The 13,005-nt window shown below is 43.9% G+C and overlaps 1 protein-coding gene across 1 annotated transcript in view; it reads left to right on the top strand.

Annotated features, from left to right (window-relative positions):
* LOC138537061 (IgGFc-binding protein-like) overlaps window positions 1-13,005 on the top strand; it is a 198,609-nt gene that overhangs the window by 149,690 nt on the left and 35,914 nt on the right. Inside the window, exon 33 of the mRNA XM_069641427.1 lies at window positions 11,340-11,587. Coding sequence (XP_069497528.1) covers window positions 11,340-11,587 — 248 coding nt within the window. The remainder of the gene's footprint in view (window positions 1-11,339; window positions 11,588-13,005) is intronic.

A 13,005-nucleotide genomic window follows, 5' to 3' on the forward strand; every position in this document is an offset into this window, starting at 1 on the left:
CTGCCCCAACTTCCAGTGCTATGCAGATGACACTCAGCTCATTTTCAGGCTACCCTCAGCCACCTCTTCTCCCTCTCTCATCTCTGACTGACTATCCGCCATCCAGTAGTGGTGTGCCACCAATGATCTCTGCCTGAATGCCAGCAAGACTGAGATTCTCCTCATCAGCACACCCAGACCCTTCTTTCCTGTCTCTCTGGCCGGCCTCTCTTGGCCCTCTCCCAGCTCCCACCTGTGAGGCTAAAAACCTTGGGCTCATCTTCGACTCCACACTCTCCCCCTCTCCTCACATCTCTGATATCTCTAAGAAGTCACACTACCAGCTACACCTCCTCAGAGGTATTCTACCTTTCCTATCCTTCCCCCAGAAGCTCACTGTCTCCAGAGCTCTGGTTCTCTCTAGGCTGGACTATTGCAACAGCCTCTTTCTAAATCTGCCTGCTTCTACTCTCCGCCCTCTGCAGCTCATCCAGAACCGGACTGTGAGACTTGTCCTTGGCCTCAAGCCCAGGGATTGTATCTCTCCAGGACTGAAATCTCTGCACTGGCTCCCAGTGGCTGCGGGGATTAAGTTAAAAACCCTCTGCATCGTCAACAAGGCCTTCTGGGGCCAGGGGCCTCAAAATCTTTCACTCTCTCTTCCTGAATATCTTCCTTCTTGAGCTCTTCGCTCATCCACCTCCAACTCCCTCAGGGTAAGTCGCTTCTCAAAGCAATGATTTGGTGGTAGATCACTTTCTTTGGCTGTGGTCACCCTCTGGAACAGCCTGCCTGCCCCCCTGAAACCTGAGGAGAACCATCTCTGGTTCCGGAAGCACCTCAAAACCTTTCTCTTTGATTCTGCTTTTTCTCCTCCTCTCCCCTGCTGATTTCCTGGCTTATACTGAAACTGCACTGATTTACCTGGCCACCCTCTGATCTCGGGCCCAGGTTCCCCCCCTTCACCAGTCGCACACCTGCACTGCCCTCCTGGAAACCCCCGCACTTGGGGACTGTTCTCTGTATTCCTACAGTCCTACCTTGAGTACTTGACACCTGATGCCTGCACTTACCCTTCTCCCCGGCACTTGCCACCTGTTGGCCGTACTTTTTTTTGTTATTTATTCTATTATCCCATGTATTGCACTGTCCCCTTCCCCTTCCCCCCTGCACTTTCCCCTTTCCCCATCCCATGCACTTGCACGATCTGAATGAGACTTGGCCTAGTAGGATCGTTGTCTGTCTTCTCTCTGTTTCCTCTCCCTTGCCTCGTCGCGCCTTGAAACAGTTGTTCCTTATCCTATCATATCATATCATATCATATTGGGAGTGGTCATGGTGCTAGCATGTAGCCACTTAGAATTGAGGTTGCGAGATGTCTTGCCTTGGGTTGAAAAGTAAAAAATATTCCCTATACAGCTCAATCAAAAACAATAGATCTGCTCAAATGTAAGTAGACTCTGGGGACTCTAATGTCTCAGAAAAGCCACAAATTCTATTTATTCTATTTAAATCCAGAAAGGAAAAAAGAAGGGACACCCTTCCCCCGCTTCAGTGCTGCACCTTCTCAAGCCTTCTCTCTGCCTCACTTTGTCTTCTTGCCAGCTCCCGGTTTGCACAAAGCAAAAGATGCTCTTGCTCCGCCTTCCGTATATACTATATAGGATGAAACTTTCAACACCCACCATTAGCATAGTTATCAGATAGAAGAAAGAGGCAGCCAAGGAGCAAAACATGTCTTAGCCTCAAAAAGCTGCTGAGCTCACTGGTCTCGTATCATTGTAGAGTATTGTTTTAGGGAAGAATGAAGATTGTTTATGCTGAGAGCAAGGCTAATGCACTTTCACCCACTCTAAAAAGCTTCCCAACAGCAAGAAGCTCTGCAGGAAGTTCTGTAGTTGTTCCACAATATTGTAGTTCTTTCATATTGCTAACTCAGTTTTGTGTACCTCATACCGGAGCAACTGGCTCTCATCTCAGAAAGCCTGGAGAGCAGTCAAAGGGATTGTTTACTAAAATGACCACAGTGTTCTATAAAAAGGTCGCTTGCCACTCATCCCAGACTCTCCTATGAAAACACGATATTGTGTTCAGTATACAATTATGAATAACTTTGCTTAGCCTTGCCTGAATGAAATGTGCATTTTTCACGTTTAATAAATAGGCCTTTGTACTTGTATCGACATCTTGAGAATATAGCTCAAATATCCTGCCCCTACGCATGGCCTAGGCACAACTATAACTAAGGTTAAATGTCAACTCAACTCCCAAATTTCTAGATAGCTTTCCATAAGGTTTAACTAACAATACTCCAACAGCCGGCCATAAGACAAGGCCAGAAGTTAAGGCCCTGTTCACTCATCTCTGCCGGTCCCTTATTCCACCTTGGGACCAACAACATGGTTCCACCTAGACGCGAATCTGATGTCACTCCCATTGCTACCTTGGTGACCTTGGACCGTGCTAATATGGCTGCAGCCATTTCAGAGCCTCCATCCTGCTCCCAGACTGCCCAGGCCATTGAGGAAGGCAATTGGCTGATGGCTGCATTATCACAGACGACGTGATCAAGCCGGGAGGCACAGCCGGCCATAAAACAAGGCCAGAAGTTAAGGACCTGTTCACTCATCTCTGCCAATCCCTTATTCCACCTTGGGACCGGCACCAGGGGTCCACCTAAATGCGAATCTGATGTCACCTTCATTCCTGCCTTGATGACCCTGGACCCTGCTAATATGGCTGCCCCCATTTCAGAGCCTCCATCTTGCTCAAAGACTACCCAGGCCATTGAGGAAGGCGATTGGCTGATGGTTGCATCATCAACGACGACACGACAAGTCGGGAGGCGCAGCCGGCCATAAGGCTTCTTTCTGTCTTTTTGCCCCCTTCCCACCTCTAGCCTGAAGCCATTTCATCAATTTTCTTCCTCCAACAGCCATTTCCTCGTCCAAAGGACTAACCCCAAATTTGTCCAAAACATTTGCAGTTATCTCTCATTTCTGAAAAGACTCTCTGTTGCAAAGCACCAGAAGAGATATGGCAATCATTTTAGGAGAAGGGAACACCTTTTTCACTGTAAAATATTTTAATTACTACTGGACAGAATAACCCCAGACCCCTCCCAGAAATGGAGTCAATGTTTCATGCCCAAGTTGTTTTGTACCAGGTCCAATTCAGTCCAGTTGTTTTTGCTGTGTGCTGAGCAGAGATTTTGACTTTTTCTCAAAAGGGAATGAATGGAACTAGGCCACACAAAATGTGGGTTTTTTGTTTTCTTAATACATTTTTAATTATGTAACACATAATTTCCAATATTTCCATTCTAGGGGAGGACAACATGTCAGCCAAACTTGTCATGTGAGCCAAAAGTTATTAGCCATTCAATTTTCAGGATTCCTATATTTTGATACTCAATTTAACTATGCTGATGCACTAATACGTTATGGTGGCTTTGGAAAGGTTTAAAAATGTGAAAGTAGGATAGTCCATTTGAGCCAAGTCACACATTCCACAATGCAACTTGGTAGCCATCACTGGAAGTCCACCTCCAGTTCTGCGCCACATCAGCAAGACATTGTGGGCATGCACATTAGCCCAAATGCAAACCCTTGCTTCCAGGAAATTGTCTTTGCCATAGAGGGCAGTGCTTATTTATACATGGTTTAATCAACCCAAGAAAGACATTTTGCAAGGATGTGAAGACAACTACATACCTGGTTTCACCCTTATTAGGGATCAACAGTACAGTACTTCAACCACAAGGTAGACTATACTGCACTGCACATATTCTTGTGTTTTGTTGCAATGAATCAGATCATCTTAACTCTATCTTAACTTAACTTTTTTTGATGAATTCCAAGGATGTTCTTATGCTGTTCTCAAATGCCCACTGACCATGACCGTTGGTGATGGCCACTCTTCACATTCACCAATTAGTCCAACTTGTCTTGGCCTTTTGCAATGTCTGCTGTTCAAATTGCAGCAATATGCAAAGGATTGTGGGCCACTGGCCTTTGGGCTTGTCCAATGTCCTCAGTGTACAACTTAGGCATGGTAAGTTGGCTATCCCTAAAGCTGAGGCCAACATCCCACTCCCTATTGAATTATTAAATCCCACTAGCCCTCTGCACTGTCCCCGTCACTCCAACAATACTTCCCATGCCTCCTTCTTTGCTCGCCTTTCATTTCAACAGTAGTATCCCCTTGAAAATTCCCATGATAACATAACATGGTCAGTTGGATGCAGCCTTGCATTACCATGGCAATTATTCCAGATAATTACATGGTAATGCAGCATTGCCTATTAACATGAAAATGGGAGAAAGCTTGACAACTTAACTGTATTTGACATTCCCACTACACTTTCGCTCTGCACCCTTGCTTCTTCCCATGTTCATCCATCTCCTGCATTTTTAGAATATCCTCCCTGAAAATCTCCTATTACCTCCTTTCTCTCACCAGGCCCCATGACAAATTGTATTTCTTGCCCCATCTTGTGACATTTCTGCAGAATTCCTGTAGTTGTACAACATATTCTACCTCAAAACAAGCTCTCCAGCCCACCCCAAGTTCTTCAGATACACATGTGCTCCTCTTTCCCACTGCCCTAATGCAAAACCACTTTTTCCCCTCCTCTAAATCTCCTTTTGAGTACTTTTCATCGCAGTTCCTTCCATGCATCCTCATCATAGTTCTACAGGTTCATCCTCATTGCCCGCTTTCTTCCTCTTCCTTATTTTTCTTTCTCTCTCCAGTCCCTTGTAATCTTCCTTGTCACATTTCCTCATCCTTTGCATCATCAGGTGGGAAATCATGCCACAAATCATGGTCAAAGTCTATGACCTGGACAAAGTAGCCACTGGCTATGACAGGACACATCCTGTGGCCTACAGTCCCACAGTGTGGAGAACTCTATGATGTGTGGCTTAGAAACATAATGATAACTTTGCAAATCACATACAAACAAATGCATCTATTTCAGGTGATGTGAAATATAGCATAACAAAATCCTTTAAATTCAGCGGAAAATCTTTTAGTTCAGAAACAGGTGAAGTGAATCAGGTTAGTGCAACAAATCCCTTGAAATTTGCTTAAGAAAACTTTAGTTGAAGTGACATTAGGGTGCTACTTTAATGCAACAACCCCACGGAAATTCAGCAGGTGTTGCAAGCTGTACTGCCTTTATGCCGAGCTGCCCTATGACACATCCCTGATGAAATCAGTGATGACATCAATTATTTCGTTATTAATGTTATCATCAATGATGTTATGGAAATAAGAGCACATCAATGATATCAGAAATTACATCACTTATGACCTCACTGGAAAGTGAACGTAATAATGGAAATGAAATGTGCATTCTACAGCTACAAAAGTAGTTTCTGTGACCAAAGGAAAAGTATACACTATCAGTACATTAATCCTTGCAGAGTTTAGCTCAAGGTCCAGACACCTTCAGTTTCCCATACAAGTAGAAAGATCATAAGGTTTAGTGCACAACTGCATCCGCTTCCTCTATCCTAAAAACCTACTGAACCTCTAAACATGCAAGTAGAATTCCGAAAGATTTACCTTTAACTGTCATTTTACCAAAGCATTGTCATTTTGCATGGCACGAGGCTACATCTCGTTGGAGGAACCGACGATTAGTTATGATGTAAAACCAACGGATTTGGTGACCTGTTCCTTCTTTTTTAAGTTCCTTTAAGTTCCTTCTCGTGGAATGTTGAAAAGTCATAGTTACACTATTCTCATCTTCCTTTCATTTAATGTTCCTGCTTTGAAAAGAGTATGGGGTGGACATTTTACATTTGACTTTTTCAACTGTTGGAAGGGCCTGCAATGTAGCGCCATGAAACCCTCGGGGGCGTGCGCGTTATACATTTTCTTAACATAACATAACAGATCCTCGCACGTATTTCGGACCCACAAGTAGCCTGCCAACTTTCAATAGGAAAATCATTAATTTTGCCCAAGAATGCACAACTGAAAGTGAGGGACAAAAAGTAGTGCCTAGTACGTAGAGACCGGAGATAGGTGCTGATCCCACACTCTAACGAATGTGCCCAGTGCACACCTCATCGTGGTGGTGTTGTTTACATTGTGTTGACCTTATTGGACTTCAGATCATGATGTGGGAAGGGTGCATGGAGATTCCATTAACAGTGTAGCTTCTTATTACATCTGAAGCTCTGCAGACAAAGCTATGTTTTCTATTTTTCAATCATGGTGCAAGGCCTTAGGGCAAATGTGTACATTCATTGTCCTTCTCTTGTATCATTTCTTTCGAAACAAAGCAATTTTCAAGCTTCTTCTTTATGCCTTAAATTAACTTACTCAGAGCTCCCTGCTTGTTTTTTGTTCACAGTTGAATTCAATCAAAAACCTACAGTACTTAAAATGAAAACACTGAAAATCAGATATTTATTTGCATTGTAAATTCATCAGAGGTGAACATTTTCCATCTTTCAACAGCTCTTGCGCCAACCACAACATACGTCAGGCCCACCACGGCAACATCTGAAAAACCTCTGACCACTCGCATTGGGCCCAATGCAGACCCACGTCCTGGTATGTTACATTTTAGAAAATATGCCACTGCAGTTTGGAAGGGTGATAATTTAAGGAGTTGATGAGAGAAATGTCTAGTCTTTGTTTCAGGTTTTGCTATTCTACTGGGATTGCTCTAGGAATATCGTACAACCCTCATTCTAAAGTTCAAGTATCCATTGGCATGCTATGGGAAAGTAGTAATAACTGATATTTCTTTACGAAAAATAATGTAAGGACATAGGATGCACTGTAGTCAGAAGGTTACAGTTTGCTGAAGGATGATAGTGCTTCAAAGGTTACAAATAATGATCACTGTGATGGGTCAGAAGAAGGAGGCAGACACTTGAGGGACATCTTTACTAGTGTTTATTCAAATAATAAGGATAAGACTTATCGTTCCCTATTGCAAGAGGGGTATCCCTGCCTATGTAGATAACTAAAGGTGCTCGTCAGCCATCAGGAAGTCCCAAAGAATATGCCCACGGTCCAAAACTAGTTCTAACTGACCTTACCACTATTTTAACTAACTTAAATTACATCAGGAGATTATCTTCCCTCTTCTGGTTGTATCTCATGGCAATGTCTCTTCATTACTCCAAGTCCTTTTTAGTCTGATATCTTTAAATAGTCTCTTCCCACCTTCGGAATAAATTCCCGTAACTCTTCCACAATGCACTTGGGTTTTATCCCCTCTTAAGGGACAGTTTTTTTACACTCCTTTTTTATTTCTTGTATGCATATATTTATTTAGAATTCTTATAAAGTGCTACATGCACACATGTCTCAGAACGCTACAAAGAAAACAACAAATACAAACGACAACTTATATAAATAACACAAAATACACACAGAAAAGGAGACAAAAGAACAAATCTGTCTGAGGTAAAGGTAAAGACAAAACATGATCAATGTAAAGTGTCCAACAAAGATTAAGGCCCTCATTACAACACCGGCGCTAAACCATGGCGCTATTAGCACCATGGTTGGTGCCAGTATTGTAACAAGTCCGTCATGGTGAAATGGGGAAGAACCACCCCAGTCCAAGGTTGGCGGGGCGGTACTTCCCCATTTCACCATGGCCCTTCCCCATTCCCATTTTTGCCCCATAGGGCATAATGGGAATGGGGAAGGCGGTAAGTAAGGTACCGCAAATTGCGGTACCGTACTTATCTTGGAAGTTCCTTTGCGGGTCCATACTTTAACAGCTGGTCTAGACGTTAAGGTCGGGTCCCGCAAAGGGACCTTGTAATTAGGTTCTAAGGGGTTAATGGTGCCGCGGCCTTTCACAGCGCCGTTAACCCCTTAGCGCCAGGGTCGTAATGACCCCCCCAAGTGTCAAACTACTAGGCCTAAATTAGAGGAGCCCATAGGCAGATATTTACACATGTTTAGAAAGTGGGGCAGGTTACTATTTCCACACCCCACCAGCACACAGCCCTGTTCATCTGAGAACACCAATCATCCAGTTCAATTCTGCGCAGGAACTTTAGATCAGAGCATCGAACTACCCCTGGCCCAGATCGTGCGCAAAGCCAAGCAAGAACTTTATTTCATAAAGCGTCTTGTGGTTCTTCCCAAGTGGGTTTTGCTACATTCGTAATTATAGAATTCCTGTGATCCAACACCAGATCTCTAAAATATCCCTCCTTTGACATTGACATATGAGTTTTTCTTAAAAGAAGACTCTGCAAGAAGTTGGCTGATTTAGGTCCAGGGTTCATAGGACCAGGGGAGTTATCCGGGTGAAGTTCAACAAGGGAGTCAACAGATGCAGGAGATACAACATTATGGATCTGAAATTTTCCAGATTAGTAGCCCCAGAGCTGAGCCTTATCTGCACACATTTTAGGCATAACAGTGGCCTTGTCCAGGGCGCCATTGATATCAGGTGGTAATTCCGTTATCTTGGCGCAAATTCTCTGTCTTCTGTGAGTACTTAAAGCCAATACTTCAGACAGCCGGTCCCTCTTAGGAGATAACAACACAGCCATCAGATTTGGGTTTGGAATCGCACATTAAGCAATATGAAGATATAAAAGCATTGATTAGGAGTTTGGCAAATTTTGATGATTTGTATAGCGTAAAAGAACTAGGTGTAAAACAACTGACACAAGAGGGCTGTGGCATCAGACACTGCAGAGGAAGAAAAAGAAGAGTAAAATACTGTGCTAGACAACACCAGAGAGTACCTGCAGGTCAGAGGTATCAAGCAGAACTTCAGGCAGTGTTACCAGATCACCAATGGAGAAAGAACAGCGGGCAAGGAGGACTGCGTGCCCGTTTGGCAATGAGATGTTAAGAGTGCTGCAGCCAGCCAATGGAGCAAAGATTTTCCACCGTCGGCTACAGGAGCAGGATCCGAGCACCGTGGAGAAACACAGATGCCCGGGCTGATTAGAGGAAAGAACCCATCAGGCAGCAAAAACACATCAAACCGCGCTGCATTGCAGCCACTTCCGACGTTCTGAATGAGAGTGCGCATGCTCAGCAGCCTCGGGATGTACCGAGGTCTCTATTTCTTATAATTTGATCTAGGCTAGTATGCCTTTCTGCCTCATGTAACTCAGGCCTTCTTAAATTGGGTATAGCTTCTTGTGACTTAAACAACCCCTCTCCTGGGATTGCTGAATTGGATTATCTCTCCTCTTATTTGGTTCATGTGATTTCGCATTACATTCATATTTATAAAATTCTCTCTCTGGTTTGCTTCACTCTTTACTTCTCAAACCATTTGGTATCTTCCCCTCTTCCCAGGGTATTTGTGCCCAATTCTTAATGTCTTCTCTTTCAGGATTATTTGTTATTCTCTTTATTGGATTGACAGAGTTTCACTTAAATGGCTTTACATTCAGTACCTCATCAACTTCACTGGGACGAGTTTCGCTCACTCCATAATGATGCCCTGGCTGCCTCCCGTTTCTCCTGCTCTCCCTATTACCTCTCTGGAAGGGAACTCTAGCGGACTCAGAACTTGCTCGGGTTCTCATCCTCCACTCTGGATTTCATGCCTCTCCATGTTGTCAGCATTCCACCCTTAGTCCTCTCTCTGTTATTGCGACCGACTATCGGTGCGGGTAGCAAAGTGCCTCATTGACTCCCTGGCTGGCTGCTTTCAGTGCTGTTCGATGAGACACGGGCCACCACAAAGTCATCATGGTCACTCCACCACTGGGATTAGGATTCCCTTCTCATCTGATTCTCTCTGCTCAGAAATGGTGGGCCTCCAGCATTTCCCTTTGGTGTTCAGGACTTCTCTGAAAGTTGCGGGCTCCGCAACTCTCCTTAACTCATCCTCTTCCAGGAATCACATTGTCAGGGGGCTTCCGCTGCTTGCACTCTCTCTCTCTCTCTCTCTCTCTCACTCTCTCTCTCTCTGTCTCTCTCTCTCTCTCTCTCTCTCTGTACTTCGCCTCCTCTCAGCGTGCTCTCAGTCTTCAGTCTTCTCGTCTCGGTTATATGCATGTCTCTACTTAAAGGGACAGGTCCTTGCCTTCTACCTAATGAGGTATTTTAGTTTTGCCTTCAGACACATCTCTGGATCTTATAATGTTCTTCACATTCGATAGTCCCATATATGCTACGGTGGTGGATGGTCTAGGGAGCTCCTCACAGGAACCAGAGTCCTTTTCCACTATGTCCCTTATATCCCCTATGTCCCCTATCTCCTTTTGAAGAAACACTGGGAAAAATTGCCCTAATAGCTGTTCTCCGATTTCTACACAATACTACGTACTCCACAAAACCAGATAATCTACAGCTATAGGAGAGCATAGGAACATTTGTTGGGTCATTTCTACAATGAACACTTGAATGAGGCACATATGACAAGAAAGGGTTCCTACGAACGACATCGCAAACTAGATGTACAGGCATTAATCAAGTAGCCACACAATAAAAATTCAACCCAATGTTGAAAAAAGTGCAATAAATGCCTGACGTTTATAATCAAACAGATAAATTACAAGTAGTATATACAAAACAATTGGATGAGAACACAAAGGGCCTCATTACGACCCAGACGGTAAGTTACCGCCTGGGTCGTACCTTTACCACCATGGCGTAAACTATGTTTACGCCATGGTGGTTGGCGGACTTACCGCCCCATTCCGAGGTTGGCGGGGCGGTAAGTCCCCAATCCCCATTTACCCTTCCCCATTCCCATTTTTGCCCCATAGGGCATAATGGGAGTGGGGAAGGCGTTAATTACGCCACCGTAAATTACGGTGGCGTAATTAACAACAAGGTCCCTTAGCGCCATGGATTTTAACACCTGCTAAAAGCAGGTGTTAAATCCTCCATGGCGCTAAGGGACCTCGGAATCAGGCGGTTAGGGTCGGCGCTGTTTACGCCGCCGTAAACCCCTTACCGCCTGGGTCCTAATGAGGCCCAAAGCAATACAAAGGTTTCCACAGTTATAGAGGGAAACATAGTTATGTGTTGTTCAAAAATGTATCCAGTTAGAATAAATGTGAAGACAAATGTTGAACTGTTCCTCCAAAATCAGTTGCCAAACTCAAAACATCTGTTCAGTGTTTTTGATTACTGCGTTTGTGTTTTTAGTTTGTCTCCTATCGTCTATAGAACCTGGGCTGGACATTCCTTATTTTGGTACCACAGTACTGTTTTTGGCCTGCGTATTTCCTAGCTCAGATCCCTTTCGATATATTGCAAAACACAATATAACAAATGTACACGTTTTTGAAACACACAATGTGGAAATGACTTTCTCTTTTTGTGACATAGACATAGATAGAATGCAAACCAAATATGCCAGACTTTGTAAATAAGGTACTGCTGTTCTTTTGCAGATGGCATTTGCCAGGCTTCTGGGGACCTTCATTACACCAGCTTTGATGGAAAAAGGTTCGATTTTCAGGGAACCTGCAAATACATTTTTTCTGAAACCCCTGGTGTTTCCGGAGCTATGTCTTTTTTCAGAGTCGAGGTGAAGAATGCAAAGTGGAGAAACCTTCCTGTGGCTGTGACCTCTGAAGTTGTTATCTCTGTGAATGAAACCCAGATACAACTTCAAAGTGGCCTGTTGGGCGCAATTAAGGTATGTGAAACACAGTCATATTTAATGAATTTCTGTAAATGCTATTACTAGTGTGTGGGGACAGGGAGTAGTCCCTTTAACGTTGCCTGCTATAGTCAAGGTAACTCATTTTTACATCTTTTTACAGCTGTCAGGTATAAACATGAACCATGAATTAAAGCTGAAACAAGGGATTTGCATTTAAAAAGCAGTACATGTGTAATAGGCAAGAGGGTATGCACAGATGACAGCTCTTGATCCCACTTTTATCTTTTCCTGTTTTTTTCGTAATATTGATGAAGGTTACAGATTATCCTTTCATTGAAGAGAAAGCAAAGAGGATAATAAGGCTCCAGTAAGAAATAGGATGTGGTAGAGATGCAGTCCATCCCATTCTTACAAACAGGCTGTAATTGAATGTATTGTCAGGAGGCCTTGTATAGTGTAGCTTCTGACATGTTGGCAGACTTTTACTGCTGTACCGAAGAGATCTAAAAGTGACAGTCCCTGTAGGCTATAGGTCTTATCTGTTGCAATCCACCTTTTCTACCCTTTTTTATTGGGATTCCCAGCTAGTGTTATCATCCCACAGATCATTTACCAGAATTCTGAAGGCTGTCTCCTACCAGTCTGCATCCTGGAAGCCTGGATCTCCATTCCCCCCATTTTGGAGCATCGTCTGCACAATTCAAATTAAAACCTGAGGTAGCACTCAGAGCATAACCGCAGCTTGCCATGATCATGGGGGCAGCAGATGGATCAGAGGAGTCTGTTGAAGCACACATTCAGGGCCACAATTGTGACTGTTGTCTCATTCACTCACTGATATAGTCCAACATGCCCAGCATAGATGCTGCAATGTGAAAATGAGCCCTGGCAGACTTGATGTGCTTCAAGCCCTCATATGTCAGTTTTTGCTAACATGGTTCCTAGTTAGGTGGTTTGGCAGTAAAGGACAAAGTGCTGGTCTCTGTTGTGCTTCTGTGCAGTGGACTGCAGACAAAAGGAATGGTAACTGCTTACTACTCTTAGATCCTTAATTTCCTACTACAAAGGCACAAGCAATCCAATTATGATAATCTCATCCAGGATCCCCAATGCTTATAAGAAAGTAAACCCCCCAAAATAATGAACATTTGCACCCGGGAAAGACAGATTCACCAATCAGAATCGGTCTTTCCCGGGCGTGATTCTCTAATCACCACCTGCACCCGCGGCATAAAATGGAAAAGGGACTTGATCCCTTTTCATATTGCAGTGGGCATTTTTACATGTATTTTTTGGCCGCCGTTATCCGAAACGGGACCAAGTCCAATTTAATGGCAGCAGCCATTTTTTCCTTTTTTTGCTTTCAACCCCTTGGCGAGGGCTGGCGGGGCATTACAGGCCATGTCAGCCCGCTGTGGGGGTGAATGCCATATTAATATGGCACAAGGGAT

Source organism: Ambystoma mexicanum, chromosome 1p (genome assembly GCF_040938575.1).
Source record: "Ambystoma mexicanum isolate Mex_15411 chromosome 1p, UKY_AmexF1_1, whole genome shotgun sequence".
Taxonomy (NCBI): domain Eukaryota; kingdom Metazoa; phylum Chordata; class Amphibia; order Caudata; family Ambystomatidae; genus Ambystoma; species Ambystoma mexicanum.